At 35.8% G+C, this 22,293-nt stretch overlaps 1 protein-coding gene across 2 annotated transcripts in view; it reads left to right on the forward strand.

Moving 5' to 3' along the window:
* SLC4A10 (solute carrier family 4 member 10) overlaps positions 1 to 22,293 on the forward strand; it is a gene marked incomplete at both ends in the record, with an annotated part of 153,269 nt that overhangs the window by 60,215 nt on the left and 70,761 nt on the right. For both annotated transcript variants that reach the window (XM_079539328.1, XM_079539327.1), the window contains 2 exons: positions 11,572 to 11,718; positions 21,437 to 21,572. In XM_079539328.1, the coding sequence (XP_079395454.1) occupies positions 11,572 to 11,718; positions 21,437 to 21,572 (283 nt within the window). The remainder of the gene's footprint in view (positions 1 to 11,571; positions 11,719 to 21,436; positions 21,573 to 22,293) is intronic.

Here is a 22,293-nt window from a genome sequence, read left to right on the forward strand (position 1 = left end):
TCATGATTCGTTTTTTTTTTTTTTTTTTCTCTCTGCCTGTATAAATTTTGCATTCTTTGTTGCACAGTGGCCATATTGGTGGTGATATCGTATAAACATCAACGTGATAGAGGGCAATGCCTTGTTCCTCATTGCTTCCCATAGCAGAGCCTCAAAATGCAGCCACGGCTGCAGTTCACACTGTTCAGGGCAAGTCTGAGCATGTGCAAAAGTAGAGTTTCCTGCCTCAGATCTCTATTAGAATATTCAGGGTGACTCGTAGAATGTCTCATGAGACTGCTAGCATACCAGATTTGTAATGACCATGTTGGACTTAGCCCTACAACTCCCTTTGTGCAGTCTTGCTCTTTGTTTTCTGCAGTCTTCAGACTCTTGAACACATCCTTCGCCAGCTTACAGTTGTTATACCCGATGTTCTTAGAGAAACACCGGGTAGAAGAACTGGGTAATCTGTCTTCCATTCTCTTTGTTAATGAAACACGGGGTTATCTGTGGAGAAGATAAAAAGTGTCCTTTTGCTTAATCATTTTTATTGGTGATCTTTTTAAAAACTGACAGCTTTCTGTAGAAGTACATCTTCAAAATTAGTCACATGGGTAGACAAGCATTAGGCAGTCAGAATAATTCTGATGTATATTTTAGGTTCCACGTGTGACTGTGGAACACAAAATCCTATCTCAAAATTTGCACAAGTATGTCATTTAAAAACTATATTTAATTACTATTTTCACCCACCATCCTGTATGTAGAGTTGCTTCTGTGAAATATCACTAAAAATATTCTTTTAAAAATCTGCTTATGTGCTGTTATCAATAGAAACCAAAACATGACAGTGACTTGCAGTTGCATCCCCCATCCCAGGCTTTCCATCAATTTAAATTGTTTAAAAATTTTGAAATTGGAGAATAAGTCTGGTTTTCTTCAATAACAAAATCACGCTGTTTCATAATGTTCTAACAAAACGACTGCTTGATGTAGAATCCTTCTTTATGTGGTTAGCTTTCTCATAATTTTCACGTCCTCTCTGAATCAGAACCTTGTATCTTTATATACATAGTCACTGCATCCAGAAATACCAAGTGACAAAAAAAGGTTTGAAGAGACCGTACATTTTAATGATCAGGTTGCTGTTAATAGCATGCCCTCTTGTTTCACAGCAGAGCTAGGCACTTTTCCATTTCAAAACAATGTATGTGACTCACAAATGTCACTGTCTTATTCCTACCCAATGTACATTATAATGTACTTTGCTAAAAATTTACCTTTTTCTTAATTATGTAACAGACTTCAGCTATAAAATATGGAATTACACAATCAGGTGCTAATTGCTTAGCTTAGTGAAATCATATAATTAGATAATTAATATGCATTATACAATTAACTCTTTGGAAGATATTTAATTTGCTTAAAACTGTAGGTAGCTAGTTACAGAATATTCTAGCAAAGATGAGTTTTGACAGAGTTTATGATTCAACAGCATTGTATCAGAAACTTTTCAAAAACTGCAATTTGAATGAAGAATTAATGATTACTTAAATATGAAATTCAGTTTTCATTTTCTTCTGCTTAAATTTTAAAATCATAACTGTTCTGCTATTCTTTAAATTGTGGACTATCAAGTTTAGATGTTAGAAATAAAGATTTAAATTGGAACTAAAATTTCCAATTGAAATTTCTTGGCCTGACAAATACTTGTATTTGCATATTTTGAGGCAGCCATTGTGCAAATGTGTTGGAACTGCATATCATGCTGAAAAAACATGGAAATACTGTGGTGAGTAATGCTGCCTGATGGAACATTCCTCAGAATTAGAATTTTTTCTTCGGTCTGTCTGTCAGTGTTTTCTGTCTCTGAGTAGCATGGCAAAAAAAAACCAACAAATCACAACAACAACAACAACAAAAACAAACAACAACAACAAAAAAACCAACAAAAAAACAAGCAAACAAAACAACAACAACAGCAACAAGAAAACCCCACAACTGGGGACATAGGCAGGAATTGCAGGATTTCCTAAATGACATGCTGTTCATCTTAATGCCAGTAATGATACATGCAGTATATACTTCAAATTGTATCTTTTACCTTCACCACTGTAGTTCTTCAGAAGTAGGTTGTGTGTAGATCTTCAGCATTCAGGTTTTCCAGATGAAGGATTTTTCCATGTAATTCATTTTTATTGAGTTGTCAGCTCTGTAAGTAATACAGAACATGTAATTTGTCTGATTGTCGCATTAACAAAGGGTTGAAGGAATAAATCCTACAGGCAAAACAAGAAAAGAAGCCTGTTCCCCTTGATTATTAATGCATACTTTGCAACTTACCTTTCAGAGTGTATACATTCAAAGTTTCTACTGCAATAAATACACTCTTATTTTTATCAGCACTGGAATTCTTAAGTGAGAATTAAACACTGATTCTGAATGCTAGAGGATTTCCTTGTAGTAAGAAGGACAGGTTGTACACATAACAGGTAAACATGTTCCCATTAACAGATGGGCACATAAAACAATAGTTGCTCTCAGTATATTCTCTGTTACTGCCTCTACCTGCTATTAATTCAGTGTTTATTTAGTAGTAATGATCTTCTGACAGAATGAGTGTGCGTACTTCATGTTTTTCTCAAAAAGAACTATTTAGATTCATTTGTATGTGTGTGGAGATCTTATGCTCTCTGTTCATCTGCTTAGACCTTTGGGCAATAAATATATGCAAAATAATTGGCCCTAAATGCACTCCTATTAAGATCTTTGTTTAAGCTCTTCATGTCAGCTGAGAGAGAAAAATGACTGTTGTCATCCCTACGTATGGTCAACTGAATCTTTGTGTCAGGACTGCAGAACTGCTGTGGATATAAGTGTCATCTGATTTGAGAAGTAGCTGTGACAGGGAGATGGTTGGAGATGAGGTAGTTTGGTGGATGCCAGGAAAGAATCAGGGATGAATTCTGGCTCTGTTGAAGCAAATTGCAAAATGGTACTTGATTCAGAAAATAGAGCTTAATCTGTTTATACTTTGTGCTTTTTATCTGCCTAAGAAGGATGGGAAATATTTGTCTCGTGGGAAATCAAGTTTGCCTTTTTTTGAGTCTCTCAAGACACATAAAACATCCAGTATATGAATCATGTACATGAGAATATGCACCAAGAACACAGAAATCCCAGAGTATTTAATTCTTCCCTTTTAAAAATAGTTATCTTAGTTATTGTTTCTTTCTTTCTTTTTTTTTTCTTTTTTTTTTATTTGTTGTAGTTTGTGGCAGTCAATTAAAAATAGTTTTTGTGATATTTTTATGACGTACACTTAGGATTTATATATGAAAAAAACATTGTGATTGAACTCTAATCTTCATATATTATTGAGTGAAGATCAGGGTGGCTCCAAAGCAGATAATGAACTGAGTTTCAGAGACATTTTGTAGAAATAACAGAATAGTATAAATGTCTGCCTCTAACATTATTAACCTGAAAATTAATAGGACCTAGCAGCTCACAGAACGGAGAGAATATTAATCACGTTAACCTGCTAGCCTTGCATCAGCCTTGATCTTGCATAGAAGAAAGTCAGCTACTAATTCGACTTGGCTGAACAGCAACAGTGACCAAGGTGTCCCTTTCTTTGGCTGCTAGGAAGCTGCAGCTATTGCAGTGTTATCCCATCAGATCCCTTGCTCCAAGCTTCCTTGGCTCTGCTTCTCTTGGGTTTCCTGTTCATTTTGCTACTCAATCTGGTCTTCCAGGTGCTCCTTGTGGTAACATTCATTATATTTAGAGCAAAAAATAAACTGTGGAGGTAAATTTTTGAGAGAGGTGTGGGTTGGTCTGTGTCTGTAATGTTAGCTGTGGTTATATAGGTGCAGTAGATATTTTATATTCTATAATAAGGTCTCTTAAAAAGAGCCATTTTGGCTTTACAAGCACAGAATTCTTTCATTTTATTGCCTAGCAGGTATTACATATCTAGCTTCTACCCTTTGTCATTTTCAAGGCATCTCTTGAATCTATTTTGGTCTTTTACCTGTGTCTCTAAATATTCCTTGAGATCACACTTTTTTTTTTAATCTTGAGCTGTGCTTAAACTCTTGCCTTGGCAATTGCCCAGTTTGGTCCCTTTGGATGACTCTCATTTCCCTTTCCAAATAATCTCCATGGTCATGGAAAAGTGGATTCACCTTGCAAATTTGTGAATAATGCCATCAGACATTTTAGCAAAATTACTTTGAAAGTTCACATGAAGAATAATGAAATATTGAAAGCAAACAAATTATCACACAGTGTCTGAAAGCCACATGGTGATCTTAAGCTTTAGCTTTAAGTTTTGAAATTTGACATTACTTTAAAGTTCACCAAAAATAAACCTGTTCAATATTTTTGGGAGTTAATATTTCTAAATATTTCACACTTCAAAATTTTGGTAAATAAAATGTACCAAACTAATTTTGTAATAGAAGCTGTATATGTTTATGGAAGATGAGTTACCAGAGAAAGGGTAAATTTATCCTGTAATAAACCTGTTTTTCATAATGTTGTGAGGTCATGATGGCTACAAGATGACACATAAATCATTTCAATGAAATGTTCCCATCCTGTTAATAGAATCTTTCCTTTTCATCCAGCTTCTCACCGTTATAAGTGAAAGCTGCATAGCATGCATGAAAAAAATGGAGCATTGCAAGATAAAGTCATTTAAAATATTTAGCTCTTAACATACTGTTAGTACTGCTAGTACTGCTAGTACTGTTTGCTCTTTTTTTTTTTTTTTTTTTTTTTGCTTATTAATAATGAAGAAATGTAGGTCAACATCTTTCCTCCAACAAACATCAGTGGAAAGGGCATGTGTGTCTGAGGGGACTCTATTATGTGTTTTCTGCTGAATGTTTTTTACTTCTTCTTCTTTTTTTTTTTAATTGTCTGGAATGTGTGAGACCTGATTGTGTCATAGGAGTGTGTATTCCATGTCTCTGGACTCCTCTGGAACAACATAGAGTAATGGGGAATGGAGATTATTGCAGTTAAAAAGATTTTTTCAGTCCAGCTGCAGCCTGGAAAAATGTTCTCTTAAAAGAATAGATTTGTTAGGAAGGCAGTGATCAATCAGTGCTTTTTAAAAAGGTCCTGTAATGACTGCAGTGTGATGCTCTTATATTTCATATTCAATATATCCTTAATGCTTCCTTGAACCAGAATATGGTTCTGTTGTATTTTAACCCAGAACATCAGTTTTGTGTATGATCTAAAAAACCTGTAGAGGCTTTTTGTTGATTCTTCCAAATCATAGCATCACAGAAAGAAAAAGAAAATATTCCTTGAACAAACCTTATCCACAAACAGCTATGTAAACTGTTGGTTTAGGAAGCACAACTTTTCCTTTTCTGCTTTTTCTGCAGTTCTGCCTCCTTGCTGCACTACAATAACGAATAATGACTCACCTCTCTCAACTCCTACACAATTCATCATAATTACTTGTTCTCCTGTAAGGAAAAATACTTTTTTTTTTTTTTTTTAATTTTTATTGAAAAAAACCCGAAACTCTACGTGGACCGCTGCTTTTCTGTCTCTACCTCACTGTTCATTTTTGAGTGCTGAGGTCAGCAGTCATTTGTCACTTGAGCTGAACCACTGGCAAAATATTCTCTCTCAATGCATCTTGACATTGCAGAGCATTTTCTTAGTAGGTCACAAAAGCCTGCTTTTGCTCGCTTTCTGGAAATGTGTCAAGAGCCATCTGCCCCTATCCATTGTGCCCATGAGCCTGTGAGCTGGGTTTTGGCAGGGGCCCAAGTCTGGTTTGAATAGCTGAGAGTGTAGAGAAGCAGAGGCAGGTGTCCCATCATTACTTGGAGCTCATGGATGTCCCGATCCATGGCAGGGCATTTCCTTTGCATGCAACAGACACCAGCTTGGCTGTTCACTGAAAGATACACACTTGAGTCCCAAATGCTTGGTGTAACATGGAGACACACGTAGTCTCTCCTGATGGGGAAGAAGGGAGGTGAATGAATGTATCTTATATGTGTCTTCTGACTACCAAATTGGTGTGTATTTTCTGGGTGAAATTATTTGGAAGGAGTGCGGGAGGCACTCGGGCAAAAACGTTTGCACACTCAACATCCTGTTAAAAAGATACTGATTTATCTAAACTAAGGGAGACAGTTAAATTCCTTTCTCTCCATCTCTGTTGTCTCTTGCAAAGTCACACCCATTCAGATAATTGCAATGGTATTTCTCATTCCCACCATTTCACATCTTATGCCATTGAATGCCATTAATTACACTGGGATATATGTTGTCAAAGTTTCAGAAATTCTGCTAAATTTATTTCCTTTCTATATAGTTCATGAATATGTTAGGAGCTTAAACAACCTTCAATTTTAAAAATTCAGAATTTTGAAATCCAGGTTTTGAAAACCATTTTTAGGTCTGTCATTTTCAAAGGCTTTGTAGAGAATGTTTGCTTTCCTGAAGTTGCCTTTTTATTAATAGTTAATTGGTTACTGGATCTTAAAATAAAATTTATGTGTAAAGGAAAATTTCTTCTGTGGAATGCAGCAATCCTAAATAACTCTTCCACTTAGATTTTATTTTAAGAAATATCTCTGCAAGACATTTATGTTAATAATACATGTTTAATTTATGTCTTTTCTAGGGTGATAAGAGGGAGAAAGGGCAGATATTTACAGCAAAATAATACCCCTTTTGTTCAAAAATTTAGAGGAAATCTTGATTTTATGTATGCTTATATGCTCTCTGAACTTCATTATAATTTTAAAATCTTTTAAAACATAAGTTGGATTTATTAATATAATCCTGTAAAACTGAAAAGAACACATAATAACAAGGCTTATTATTTCTTTAATACTTTAAATATTTTGCTTAAGGAGTGTTTTAATCCTTTGAAGGTAAACTTCATGGGGCGAACGCCTCATTTCCTATCAATGCATAGATTTAAAATTATATTCTAGATTTTATTCCTCAGACATTTTTTTTTCTTTGAATAAATTTATATATACAGTGGATTTGTATATGTAGTGTATTTATGGCGTTGCATTAAGGTGACATTGCAGAATAGGTCAATTCAGTCTACTGTATTTCTTTAATAAGCTTTTAGATTGTAAATAAACTTTTCATATTAAATTAATTTCTCAGAAGTTCATTTTTAAAAAAGTCCTAATGCTTAAAACATTTATACTTAGGTTTAGTTTTCCTATTAGCACATAAGAAATAAATTAACATTTTAGTTCACCTTGTGTTTTTGCAGGAAAAAAAACATTCTTTCCATGATAAAATTTGATTGATGTTAATGTAAGGTTAGCTGAAAAGGCTTAGGAACACAGATAAATCTTGTGGTTCACTGTTGTCTAAATTAATTTTGATTTTTTTAATTTGAAATATAACCATGGAGAGGAATAAATCTGTCTTTGTATAAAATTTATTTATTTTGAATATAAGTATTAGTAAAATAAATCCTTTTTCATCTATTATAGCTGCTTTTTATTCTAGAAAAAACAACAGGCTAACCTCTTAACTCTCTCCCAAACCACAGATCTGCATGTGTGTACTTGAGTGCAGTTCATCTGCATGTATTTCCCCGGACCTGACTATGAGTAGGTATCTGTGCACGCATGCACAGAAGTACAGAATAAAGAAATGGTTTTTTTTTCTTAAGCTTTTATCATTGGAGGACAGTTCATAAGAAAATGGGAGAGGAAAACCAAACCAATTGAATTGTTGTGGTTTAACCTGGCAGACAACTCAGCACACTTTGCTGAGCATTTCTCATTCCATCCTGCCTCCTCAAGCAGGATGGATGAGAGAACTCAAAAAAAAAAAAAAAAAAAAAAAAAAAACCCCAAAAAAACCCCCACAACAAAAAACCCCACAAAAACAAAACAAAATAAACCCAAAAGAAAATAAAAATCTATTTACTAAGACAGAAAAAGAAAGGAAAAATAATGGTAGTATACCCTAACTTTAATATATATATATGTATGTGTGTATTTAATATATATATATATGCTTTGTATATGTGTATACATATAGTGTTTGCGTGTGCATATATCTATATAAAGATATATAGATATAAGTATATATTTACAAAACAAGTGATGCACAATGCATCTGCTCACCACCTGCCGAATGATGCCCAGCCAGCTGCCAAGCAGCAGCTGCCTCCCTGGCCAACTCTCCCCAGCTCTGTAGTTTCACATGATGTGATATGGTATGGAAGATACCCCTTAGCCAGTTTAGCTGTCCTGGCTCTGTCCTGTCCCAGCAATTTGTGCACCCTCAGTCCTCTTGCTGTCAGGCTTCTGTGAGAAGCTGAAGCAACTTTGTCTCTGTTCATTTCTCCTCAGCAACAACTAAAGCATCTGTGTATTATCAGCATCACTTTTCTTTCAGAGCAAAATATAGCATTATACCAGCCACTATGAAGAAAATCAATTCTGTTCCACCTGAGATCAGTACACCAAAGTCAACTAAATAAGGATAAATAGGAATAATATAGATGTTGAAGGTATAACAATGTCTTGTCTGCAACAAACCTAACAACCAAAAAGCTTCTTTACCTAGCATTGCACAGAATGGCTTGGATTGGAAGGGACCTTAAAGTGCATCTAATTCCAACATCCCTGCTGTGGGCAGGGATGCCACCTACTAGGTCAGTTTACCCATCCACTTTGAAAAAATGTGATTCCCTTGGTGTTTGTTGGAATTTTCCAATGGAATTTTGTGATGTTCAGGCATTATTCACAACTTGTATTCATAAAACTGCATAAAATACCAGTAGTACCCAACATAAAAATGACAGAGTCCAGCTCATTGTTGGAATTCGCATATGGTGGTGGGAATAAAAGCAAGTCTTTTTAAGTTTCTCTTAAAATGTAAAGGGTTGGGTAAAATGTTGCTTTGGAAAAAGTCCTTCCTTTAGAATGTTGGTATAAAAGTTCACTTTGTATTTCTGTTAAAAATTTTATGTTAAGCATAGTTCTTAATTATGCTCATCTTCAAATTACTTTCATGTTCAAGTGCTATAATTCTTCACGGGGAAAAAAAAAGTATTGAAGAACTTCACTGGGATGGGTGTGGATGCACATCTCCAGAGTTAAGGCAACAAGAAATGTATCAGAGGAACTGTCCTGCTCTATACTGGAGCCTGTGAGATAGCTTTATGGCTGGCATTCTGGGCTTGGGAAACATGTAGTTCTCACTGGAAACAATTATTTAGTAATATCTTAGTCTACTTGTACAGGAAAAAGTAGCTTACGTTCTGGTCGTAAATTTTATCAGCTGTATCATCAAACAGGTTATTTGATGTAAGATCATCTTATTGATTGCATTTAGTTAATTTTTCCTCCCCCCAACTTTTATTGCTAACTGTCATTTTGCCAGCAGTTTAGAATTCATTAATTTTTGCTTTGATCCCAGCTGATCTTCTTTCTCTTCTTTTTTCCCCTCTATATTTGCTCTTTTATTAAAGTGAACTATTTACTCAGATTTTTCACTTTTGCTCCACCATTTCTCTATAGAAAACTATTTCCCCTGTGAATTTCTTTTTTTTTTTTTCATTTTTATTTGAGCGTACCTCATTACAAGGACATGGATTCCCTTGTATGTTGAAATTATTCCTTGACCTCTACATTTGCACAGAAGGGATCAATTTTGCTTTTTGCTGGTAATTCGTATCAGTTTCTGGCTTTAATTTCTCTTCAGCATGAACTAATTCAGTCTGCATTGAAAAAATTATCTTGCTATTCAGACACTTGGCATTTTAAGATGTATTTCCCAGTTTATTGAATAGAAAACAGTCTAGATTCAAGTCCTGGTTTCAACCCTGGAAATTAGGTGAAGTGAACCTGAATCTGCACTTCTGACATAAGTACACCTGAGTACTGAAGTAGCACAAACTAGCATAAGAGTATCCACTTCTTCAAAAATCATCAAGAAGTTATTAAATTACTAAATTAAAAAGAGCAATCCATTTGCACCTGTGGAAATGATTAAAATCCTTTCAAAATGTTATTTTGAAGGGTTTTTTTTCTACCGAAGAAAGTGAACAGGAAAGTAAGTACTACATTATTGCTGCCCTTCAGTATCTTTCTAATGAATTATTTTTATGGCATACATTTTTCTTTGTTTCATGCGTCACTGATTGCAATACATTTGGAATACACTGAAGGCAGTAATTTTCTTTAAATCATTCCTTAGGCTATGTGTAAGAGGAATGAGATAGGTAAAATAAATAATTTCTCCTCATGGCCTTAGCTTCAGAAAATGTCCTGACTCTAAAAGAATGGTTTTCTCAGAATTAATGGTTCTGCTTTCTAGTCTCTAGTCTCTAGTCTCCTCTATGCACACAGTTAAAGAAATAAAATGAGGTAGTGTCCAGAGCCTGCTCTCTAGCTTTTCTAGTTTTGTCTCTGCTGAGAATTCCTGTTAGCCTTGAATTTCCTTGGTGTATTATCACAAATAGTTGCCTTGCTGTGTTTTTACCCCCACTGAAGGCTCCATGAGATTAGAGATCATGTGCTCCCTTAGCTTAATGTTCTTGGCCTTTTTCAGATGATTGACAGTGCTGAATGATTACAGCAAAGCAGCAATTATCCACTAGCTACGTTATGCTCATTTCAAGGAGAAAATAGATGTTATTTGAGATGAGTAATCTGGACTGTGTCTTTCTGCTGAATAAATGTAGGAGACCAGCCTGTAGTGAGTCATGATTCATTTCCCTTTTGTTCTGTTTTGTGATACTTTCTGCATGTTTCCCCTGTGCTCTCCTTCTGAATGCTTAACTGTGCACAGAATTTGCTAGCCTACATAGCTGAGGGAGCTAAATCCCTTGGGCTTGATGAGGAACATAAATTCCTCAGGCTCAAAACACAAAGATGATGGCAGGCATGGCAAGATGTACTTCCTCATTTATTAAAAAAAAAAAGAAAAAGAAAAAGAAAGAAAAATAGAAAAAAACCACCCTAAGCTAACAACTATATATTTATAATGTGAGCACATAAACTTGCATAGAAATTTTGCTGACTAGCTTCTATAGTGTTTTATTGTCTTTTTTTTTTTTTTTTTTTTTTTTCCCCAGTCTTTTTTCTCTTCTCTCTTCAGTAAATTTCCCCCAGGAATTCTGTCAAGGTTTGGCTCATAAATAGAAATGAGTTTTGTAAAGTTCCTTCACACACAAGGCAAGCAGCGACTTTACCAAATGTTCAGTGCTAAGAGATCTGTGTGTCTTGATATTACTGTTTTGGAAGATATTTTACAGAACACCTGTCTTCCTTTAATCAAAGTTCATACACAGAGATGCAATTTTTTTTTTTTCTAAATCTGGCACTGTATCAGGTGGACTTCCAAACTGGGATTTTGTCCTGTATCAGGAGGTTGTATATCTGTGGCTCTACACCATCTTTATTGTAATTAATAATATTACAATGATTAATATTATAGTGATTTATACCATTGCAATTATAGAAATTATTATAATTATTAATAATTAATGATAGTACAGTTATTAATATTCTTATTTTGCCACAGCCTCTTTTTAAAAGGTAACTCTTTTTCTATTAATAGGTCATCGAACATTGTTCATTGGCGTTCACGTGCCACTGGGTGGAAGAAAAAGTCACAGGCGCCATAGGCACCGTGGACATAAACACAGAAAAAGAGACAGAGAACGAGATTCAGGATTAGAAGATGGGAGAGAATCTCCTCCATTTGGTAAGTTAGATTTTACTTTTGCTTTTTTTTTTTTTTGCAATAAACGTCAATACAACTGTGCAAGAGCTGTCCCCCTGTTGTGGTTGTGACAGGCCTGGAAGCAGGATTTTGGAAACCCCACCAGAGTCTCTCTGGTCTCTGCTGAAAATACAGGATTTGTTTCTCTGATGAATGGCAGTAGCCGGAGGTAGTCAGTTCACAAGAAACCTCACTAATCCCTACAACTGTATGAGTCTGTTCGTGAGTGTTTATAGAAAGGTAGAGTGCGATGACCATCTAGAGAGGGTGCATGCTTTCTGGCACTAGTACAGCTCCATGAAAGCGCTGGAATGTTTGCCCCTAAAACATAACATAGAGGTCTGCTCCAATTTATAGGAGGGAGATGAGGTTCTTTTAATATCTGCATACCCAGCGTGAGATTAAGAAACAATGGTTCAAATATTGGTCCAACCGGTTTATTGTAAATCCTGACAGACACCTTTGTTCTTCATCATCGTGGTAGAGCACAGAGGAAGTCCAGGAGGGAGAGAGGCAAGTCGCAAGGCTTCTCATGTCAGAAACCTCCTCTTCTTCATGAGGAATCTGTTGCCAGAAAACCTCCATTCTTCTTCATGAGGAATCTGTTGCCAGAAAACCTAAACCTCATAATTGTAGGTCCCCATTTTGTCCTTCTTTTTCTGCCTATGTGACATCCCTGGGTGCTTGAGCAAGAGTCATGTGAGTACCCCCTGAGATGGCCATCTTCCTCGAGATAAGCTCACACAAAAGTCCGCTTCACGGCCATTGAGCTGCAGCTTATCTCTCTCTCGTTTCCCCTGGCTTTGTGCATCTGCGCCACTCAGGCAAAGGATTTCTCAACCCTTGCCCAGGACTTGCTTGGACTTTTTCATCTGTGTCCCCAGCAAGCTTTGAGACAATGATGTAAAAGAATAATCTCCTACAAGGAGTTGCGGTTCTTTACAATTAGTTTACAATTAGTTTAGTTTTAATACTGCTGATGTCACTGCATCTGTAGTGTTTTAAGATAAAATATCATCTAGATTGTGCCTTTTTCCTTAGATAGTACTCTAAGATGCTATTCTGAGACAAGCCTACTGTGCACTTGAAGGCAAAGAGAAAAAAAGTATCTTTCAATGAACAAATCTTACAAATGATATAAAAATCCTAAAACTTTCAGATTTTTAAATAAAAAAGTACATTACATAGAACAGGAAAAAAAGTGGTAATGAGTAGATGAGGTAAGCTCTGTCTCAAGACAAATGAGAATATTCTTTGCTCTTCACAAATAAAAAGTGCATGTGCTGAAATGTCCAAGGCTATAAATAAGAGCTGAAATTTAATGGAAGCATGTATAAGAAACCAGTTGTCAGTGTGCAAGAGAATGTTTTTAAATCATTAGGGAAATGTACCAATGTAATTTCAGTTTACAGAATAGTAATTATAAGACGTTCTTAAAAGCTGAAGTTTGTATTATGTAATCAGCTTGCTTTGAAGCAAATATGTTGTGTAAATGCTGGTAGTTAAGTGTACAGTAAACACCTTGAAATGCTCAAATATTTCACATATTGAAAATGAATCAGAAAGTAAAATCTTTTTCAAATGTAGTAAATATGAAATGCTTTGAAAACTGAAAAAAGGTTTGCTGAATTGTTTCCATCTGGAATACATTTCAAATGCATTGTAGAAGACTCTACATTGTATTAAAATCAGTTTCTTGGAAAACAGCAAGAGTTCATAAATTACTAAAAATGGTTTTCAGAAAGAATATGCATATATATATATATAATATCAGATTAAAAAGAAACAATGAAAAGTTACATTAGCCAAGAAGTGAGGTGTCTTAAAGTATGAAGCAGTGTCTTCTATTGAGTCGTCTGGTTTTATTTAATTGCCAATATGTAATGCATTTTGGCAGAAAACTTAACTCTGTTCTTTTAACTTCTGGAGTCCTAGGCCCATGTCCTTCCTAATGTCAAAAGCAAAAATAAACTGAAATGGCTCAGTCTAATAGTCTTTGACAGCGTGCAAATAATAATATGCATTCTTGAATACAATTCTTTTCAAACTGAAAATTAACCTGTTTTCTGGGGAGCTCCAAGAGTGGAATGGCAATAATTTATACATACACACATAAATACACACACACATATATATATAAAAGGTTTTGAAGTGCATAAGTTAGTGAGCTTGTCTGCAGGTGTACTTGTTTGAAATAAGTGTAAGACTGCACATTCGTAAGTCAAGTTTTCACTTATGATTTTTCAATTATGACTGCCATGTAGAGGGTGTGTAGGTCATGGCACTTAAAATTATTACTTTTGTAATGACCAGGATAGATAAGATATAGGCCAGAAATGTCTTGATCTTCTCCAGAGCCAGAATGCTGAAGATATTCTTTGAAATGCTTAAGTGATTACAATAGTCTTTGTAAGATAGCCAACAGCAGAGCTATTAAACACTGGTAAAAATCTGGAAATATCCGGTTTTTGACCTTAAAACAATATCTAAGTAGTAAAATTTGAGGATTCTTCCCCTCAGCCTCACCGTGAAACCAAACTTTTACTAAGCTTTGGCATCTGTCTATCCAGGTATAAATGTGACACCACATAGATCAAATCAAGAGAGATTTGCCTTCATAATGCTTAAAATTATATGGCATTTTAGGGGTTAAGTACAGTCAGAGCAAATTACAGGCAGACAAAATTATTCAGGAATTAATGGTAGTCTACATCTACACTCTTGTTTTTGCTGAGGATTTTCCTTACAGGAAAATTTTAGCAGCTTATGCTAAAACCTAGATAGAGAAAAAAGTTTTTTTTTTTTGTATAATTTATTTTCTGAGAGAGAGTGAAGGATAATTCCCTTACTAAATCTGCATCCACTAAACTTCAGTAATATTTCTTATCTCTTATTGCCCATGGCCACACGGTTATAACAGTACCCAGGGGCTCAAGGAAGTTGCGAAGAAGACAAATGCACTTTATTCTCTCAATGCATAACTTGGCATGCGGGCCAGTGCTACCTAAGAGAACAAATCTGAAATAATCCATTTATTTATTAATCATTCTGACTTAATCGAACATACAGAAATGCTTTACTGCCTCTCATCATAGTCCCCTTTTAACACATGTGCCCTGAATAGTAGAAGGCTGCATTTTTGGGAATTTAGGGGGAGGATGGCAAAGAAAAAGCATTTCAACAAGCAGGTGCAAGAAAGAAATAGGAAAAAAGGCACTGTGAGACTGGCTTATAGAAAATAGTGCTTCTAAGTAAGTCAGAAAGATACAGGATGACTTTTACAATACAAGAGAATAAATTAGCAGTGTTTTGAAGTTGCAAAGTATTAAAGAGAGGCATAATAAAACCAAAAGGTGTGAGAACTGAATAATACAGATGCTGGAAGAAGTAAAGGCCTGAAATATTCAGACATGAAGTGCTCCAGAGTGCAGTTTACCAAGTGTGAGATAAAGCATTTTTTCTTTGTGGTGGGTCATAATTTATAGGTGCATAATTTGTAACTTCGTCTATGTGGTTTCATTAGGAGTTGCATTTGCATGATGCCATGGGGCTGCACAGGCCACCTCTCACACTGATCAGGTGCCCCCCCAGCTTTTAATTAGTGGGAGACAGAGCTTTAAATTCCTTGTATCAACGTGGGTCTGAAACACCTGTGCTCAGTGTAATGCCCACAGTTGGAAGATTTTAGGTAATCCCTTTCAATCATGGCTGAGAAAGCTGTACCAGCTACTTTCTGAGGATTGTTTCTGCAGATCATAGATTTTAATATATTTTTTTAGAACATTTGCATGGCAGCTCATAAAAGCTTTTCTAGAAAAAGAAAAATTATCTCCTACTGTCACTTTTCAAAAATAACCCAAATGTTTTCAATTTGCAATTTCAGAGTTTGTAGACAAATAAAATGTAGATTATGTAGTTAGTGGAGTAAAAAGGAGTGAGCCCTGTCACTTGGGGGCGCAGAATACTTACGGAAATGTTTTTTTTTCTTTGTTTTCTCTACATCTGTGTCTCTCTGCCTGTCTGTTCACTCCTGATGATGGTATGAGTTTGTCCAAGTTGTTTGCACTTGCTATAAGGATGTGTCTTTGTATAATTTTCAGATTACATGGCTTGCTCGCAGAAAGGTTTTTTGGGTTTAAGAATTTAAGCTAAGCAACTACAAGATCTTGATTTTGACTATCTCACCTCATAATTCATAGAAGGAAAAGAGAAATCCAGTGAAATTATCCACTCTAGTTAAAGTACAGAAATGCTGTTTGCTCTGCTGAACAGGGCTATTGTTACAGCTGAAACACAGCTGTTGTAATTAAGGTTCCAGTTTCATGCTGGTGTTAAGCTCCCCTCCTCCTCTGTTTTGTTTGTGGTGCAAGTATAGTGGCTGTTCTGTGAATTAAATTAAGGAATTGATTCAAGTTAAAACTAATTTGGCAAAAAAGCTGTCTTTAGTCTAGAGCAGCCCCTCGGTGCTGTTTGTTGGGAGGGTGATGGGGGCCACAAGCTAAGTGGGGACAACGCTGTCAGCTAACACTGCTGACTGTGGTGGTACTGAAAAGGCAGTGCAGGTTATCCCTTTGCTGGCAGGTTATTGCTTGCTTGCTTGCTTGCTATGCAGATTGATTTTACTGGCAATTTTCTGTGTTTTCTATTTGAAAATGGGGTAGAATAGGAAGACATCAGCTCTCTGTACTATGTCATTAAGTACAGGTTTGATGAGGGTAAAGTGAATGCAGCTGTGAGGATCTGGGGTTTGATTACAGCCTCCTGTGGTGTCCTCTAAAAGAGCAGACACTGGTGAGACTAGTGCCAGTTTTGCTTTGCTGTCTTGGAAACTAGCTTTAATAATTCTCTAGTTTTAAAGAGATTTAATCTTGTAACTCATTATAGTAGTTATGGCAAGCAGTCCTGGAAGTGAAATGAGCAGAGGAGTATATGCAGGTTTCAGGAAAGGTGCTCTGAAGGTAAGACCAGCAAAAACTTGAATTGTAAAGTGGGATTTTTCTCAGTAGAGGGGCTTGTGGAAAAGTGTAATCAAAGAACTCACCTGATTATATTCAGTAGCTCATTTCAAACTTCAAAGGGGTGTTGATGGGGAAAATTAATTTATTTATAAACAGTTCGTTTAGGAGAATTGCCCTCCTCTTAACTGTGCTTTGTCTGCTGAACTTGGAAGTCTGAATTTCTAGGCAGCTGTGGAACAGATTGCTGTAAATCTGGATTAAAATAATGTAATGTAATGGCAGTTTTAAGAGTTGGGTAAAAAAAAAAAGTGAAATAGAAGCTTGGGGATTGTCCATGTTGTGACATGCAAAAGATAAGGTTATGTGTCATAGCCCTGGGTTAATGGAAACGAAGTGAGGAAAACATAGAGTTTACTGAAAACAGGAGCAAGGTTATATTTTATCCCATCCTAACAGACAGTTTCTAAGGTCTTTGAAGAGGTTTTCAAAAGCGTACTGTATGTGTGTTTACTAATTTGTGTGTACTTTAGTAATGTAATTTTTAAAAACCATATTTCTAATAAAAAAATTATCACTCCATTTGCTAATTGCTGAGCTGAAGGGCAAAGTCTTATTTGCACAAGATGGAGGTGGGGGGGGAGAACCCACACTCACCACTTTCTTGGTGAGCACAAGCAGGAGGGCAATGAATGTTTGTGTGAAGTGATCTTTTCATTTCTGTGATCTTCTGGATTGCTCACACCACTTCATTTTCATTTGAAGAAAATTTTTATTGATGTCAATATGTTAAGCCAGTTCACACCCTGCCTACAGCATGTCCTATGCAATGAACAATCAGAAACAGTTTATTTAGTATTAATGTACTAGAGCATGAGGTAGGAATTAAATATTTTCTGTGATGCTTGCTATCTTATGCAAAATTCTTTAATGCAAATTGTATTTTAGTGTTTGAAATGCTTTCTAATTTAGAAAGTATTAGCCTACTAATACTGACCTTAAATTCAGATTCCTAGCAGGATTAGAAATGTAGACCCCTGTTCTGAGACTATAGCACAAATATTACCAGAAATACTTTTTTTTTGTATCGTTTTTAGATTACATCAGAGGGGAGGACAAAATATGGAGTATAATTGATACAAACCCAAAACCATAATTCTGCTTGTGGTATGGCTTGGGCAGACTATGTGTAATTCTGCCTAATGGCAGGGCATTTTGTTTTGGGAGAAACTGTGGCACACACTGAGGAGGAGCTGCATTTCACTCTGAGTGGTGCAGTGGAGTGTGTTCTTTTCTGAGCTGAGCTTACAAGAAGTGGCTAAGAATCATAGAATCAGTGAATGGCTTGGGTTGGAAGGGACCTTAATGATCATTCAGTTCCAATCACCTAAAATGGACAGGGTTGCCATGCACCAACTCAGGCTGCCCAGGGCCTGTCTGACCTGGCTGTGATTCTTTCCTACATGTGTGTTACAAGGTAGAATGGTGGTGTAGGCCATTGTTCCTCCAAGCCTACTTTCAAATGTAGTCCCAGAATGCAGTGTTTGCTACTGTCACCTGGGAATTAAGTGATGTCCCAATCTGGTTTTTAGCACTGCTGTTTTTGGTATATCTGTGTACATACCTTTCTTTTGATTTGTGAACATTAATGACTTCAGTCTGAAGGTAATGACCACACTGAGCAGTGTGTCTGGTATAACAGAATGTCAGGATTAGAAGGGACCTCAAAAGATCATCTGGTCCAATCCTGCTGCCAGAGCAGGAACACCTAGATTAGGTCACACAGGAATGCATCCAGGCAGGATCTGAATGTCTCCAGAGGATACCTCACAGCCTGTCTGGGCAGCCTGTTGTGTGTTCTGTTACTCTCACTGTGAAGTTTCTTCTCATATTTGTGTGGAATCTTTGTGTATCTGTGGGATCACTTCCTTTCTTCAGTACTGCATCCCAATTTGACTTTGTGCTTTTTACAACAGTATATCTGCCAGATCTTAATGTCTATCCTTTTGATGGTGAAGGTATGGATTTTTAAAACTGCAATCCTTAAATTTTCATATGGGCAATGTATTTAAAGCATCAGAGGCAGTGTGGGCGTCTGTGTGAGTGCTGCATGGATGATGTGAGCATTAGCCCAAGTGTAATGCTGGGTTTGGCAGTAGGCTCCCATGAGCTTCTGTAGCCACAGCAAATAGAAAACTGCTTCAGCTTTTCCTGACTCAGATGGCTCAGCCAAGTGTGGTATTGACAGCAGTCCTGCTCCTGTCATGCAGCAGACTGCTTTCTGCCCAGTCCCAGCTGGTCCTGGAGGATTTTCTGAGCTAGTGAGATGAACCATTTACTTGAAATAATCATCAGCTGCTTAGTGCGCAACTTAAAGCTCACGTTGCTTCTAATTTCTCTGTGCTCTGTTATAAAACAACTGCAGCAATAGAAATAATAAATTAATCTCATTCTTTCTTTTTTTTTTTTTTTCAGCCCAATCTAGATTACTTTCATCACTTTTTTGAAATAGAGCTAATAAAATGAAGATTTTTTTGTTTTTCAAGCTGGCTTTACTACTTCAAGTGGAAATAGACAGGGATGTGTTCAAACCAGTTTCTGTTTTCCTTAGTTGAAAAATTGAGTATCCTATTTTGCAAATATTGTGCTTTTACAGTGAGGATTAAGTTATCACAGTTTGACAGTCAGCAATTGAGGTATTCTTTCATAGTGTTTTCGAATCACACATTATTCATTTCCTATATAACACGTTAGTGACATTTGATATTTATTTCTCCTATGAATAAAAGCCAAATCTATCTGGCATTGCTTGCATGTGTAATCCTGTTAACTCAGTTTTATAAGCAGAATCAACAGATCTAATTTTTTTTTTTTTTTTTTTTTTTTTTTTTTTGTTGTTGTTGCTATTGTTTAATAGCAATAGTTTTGTTAGGGTTTTGTCCTTGAAATAGAATTACTGTTTTACAAATAAAACTGTGTGTGTATATGTACATATATAAATATATATATTCAGCAGCAAATGCAAGTAGCAAAAATGGTATCCAGAATCTAGCAGCTAGTTTCACTATTGTATTAACAGAGAAAAAGAGAACTTAGTGCATTTTTGTCCTTCATGCAGATTCATCACTGTTGTTAATCAACAATGAACTAGAGAGGAGACTTAGAGCAAACTGTGGCTGTAAATTGTTCTGTTGTTACTTACCTGACTTCAGAAATCCTGTTTTGCTTCATGTATTGAAAACATGCATTTGCATGAATATTGAAACTGTCATAAGGTGTTCCTGCCTGTAGCAGGGGGGTTGGAGCAAGGTGATCTTAAAAGGTCCCTTCCAACTCAAACAGTTCTATGGCTTCTGTAATCCTATAAAACTGCAGCTACACTAATTTATTACTTAACAGTAGCTCTTGCTGTTAATCATTGAATCAGTTCTTGGTGCTGATTTTATCAAAAGTACAGGATGTTCTTGGCAGTGCTTATTCTCATATTCTCACTCAGTCCAGCTCTCTCCCAAAGTAGGTTGTTTTCCATGATCTGTTAATAGTCATATGTGCTTGTCCTTTCTAAGCTGGTATCTCACTGAATTTTTTTCCTTCTGGAGAATAGTGTTAACAAATTGCACAGTTCTTGACCAGAATGTACTTCCTAGTCTCAGATCACAGCCTGCTGATTGTATTTATTTTATTGTTCTGTAAGAATGTACCAATGTGTGGATATGAGGGTCATAATTTAACAAATAAATAAGTAGGTAGAGAGAGATGAAAAGAGAGTCTAGAATAAAAGCAAACTTGAAACATTGTTAAAGAAAAAAAGAGAAAAGAGCAACAAGGGAAAGGGTGAAGTGGATGTTCTGTTCTTTTTTGCCTATTCTGTCCCCATAGCTGTTCCTCCTGCCACTCCGTTCCCTAAAGCTTTTAGTAGCTCTTGAGCCATCTCTTTGTTTACCTACTCTCCTGTATTTAATCCAGGGTTTCTTTGTGAAATAATAAGTAGGCTTTAAAATTATTATTCTTACAACGTTTGAGCTGAATAAATAAGTTCATTCAAGTACTCTGAGTTCTAGAAATTTTCTGAGTGACATGAAGGAAGAATAGTACATCCTTGAAATACATGGAATGTTCTGAAATGAAGGATTGAGAAGTAATATAGAGGATAACAGAAATGTAAATGAGAGACAGGAAGAATGAAAGGGGGAAGCTGGGGCAGAAAAAAGCATGCTCATATGAAACAACCTAATTACATAGCAGTTTTCAAAGGGTTAAGCAGTGGCAGAAGTTCCCAGTTATTCCCAGAGAGGCTGAGTTTTGTTTCTTTCTCCTGCTAGGTAAAACAAAGAATGCAGATATAGTTCACCAGATTTGTGAACAGTTAGATCTATAGATGCAGATTTACAACGTGGCAAAGTGTTTTGTTTTTTTTTTTTTTTGTGACAATGGAGTAAATCACTTTAATCAGCTCTAAATATGCTGCCTTTTTTACTATGAGGTACTGTTCCAGCTTCCAATAGTTTATACTTCTCTACATCTTGTTCTGTCTTTAGATTATTTTATTTCATTAGCAGACTAGACCTTGCAGTAAGTAGAGGTCTCAGTCTGAAAATGTTTATGTATAAATATTCTTATAATGTTTTGTGTGTAGCAGTAAGTGGTGTTAGAGAAAAAGTCTGGATATTATTGTGAAATTCTAGGTATTTTCTTTCTCTGGGAAATAAAGTGTTCTGGGTCTGATATTTTTGTGTTTCTTCCAGATACTCCATCACAAAGAGTGCAGTTTATTCTTGGAACAGATGATGATGAAGAACACATTCCTCATGATCTTTTTACTGAGCTTGATGAGATTTGTTGGCGTGAAGGAGAGGATGCTGAGTGGAGGGAGACAGCAAGGTAAGTTTTTCTTTTTCTTTGTTTTTAAGTTATCTACTGTAGTTGGTATACTGAGGAATGATTTCAAAGCTGCGGCAAGCTCAGGAACAGATTTGGATGTAGAGCTTAAATAAAACCATAATTTTAATCCTTAGACTGCTAGTATTACTGTAGCACTTGTTTTTTTTTTTTTTTTTAAAAGGCAAATGTTTTCATCTGGATTTATGAAATATAGGTCAAAATAAATATCAAGGGAAAAAAAATCAAAGTAAGCATACTGTATACATGAATTATGGATCCCTAGCTTTATTCATATTTTAGCTCTTCATTTTAATAGATTTTTGAAGAGTGTATTATTTTTGAATCCTCAAGAAACTGATAAAAGATTAAAGCAAGGAATAAGATAAACTTTGGAGCAGTAAAACATGTTCTAGGTATCACTGAACAATTACTATTGAGACTTAATGTTGGATTTCTTTTTCTGCTAAATTAATGCAAAAATAACTGTTTAGATTGCATTTCTGCTGAAAAAAATTATTATTAGAGAAGAAATCGTGTTTTTGCATGCTTCCTTCCTCAGGCACCTAAATCACACATGCTTAGCTTCATTTTTCTCCTTAGAGACTTAATTGCATCTTTCTCAGTCAGTGTTTGGTGAGAACATCCTTCAAAGCAGCCCAAAAATCAGTGGACTGCATCTTTGGTGTCCTTCAGACAAAAATAGAATTTAAGTTTTCAAAAG

Source organism: Tetrao urogallus (assembly GCF_951394365.1).
Source record: "Tetrao urogallus genome assembly, chromosome: 8".
In the NCBI taxonomy this organism is placed as follows: domain Eukaryota; kingdom Metazoa; phylum Chordata; class Aves; order Galliformes; family Phasianidae; genus Tetrao; species Tetrao urogallus.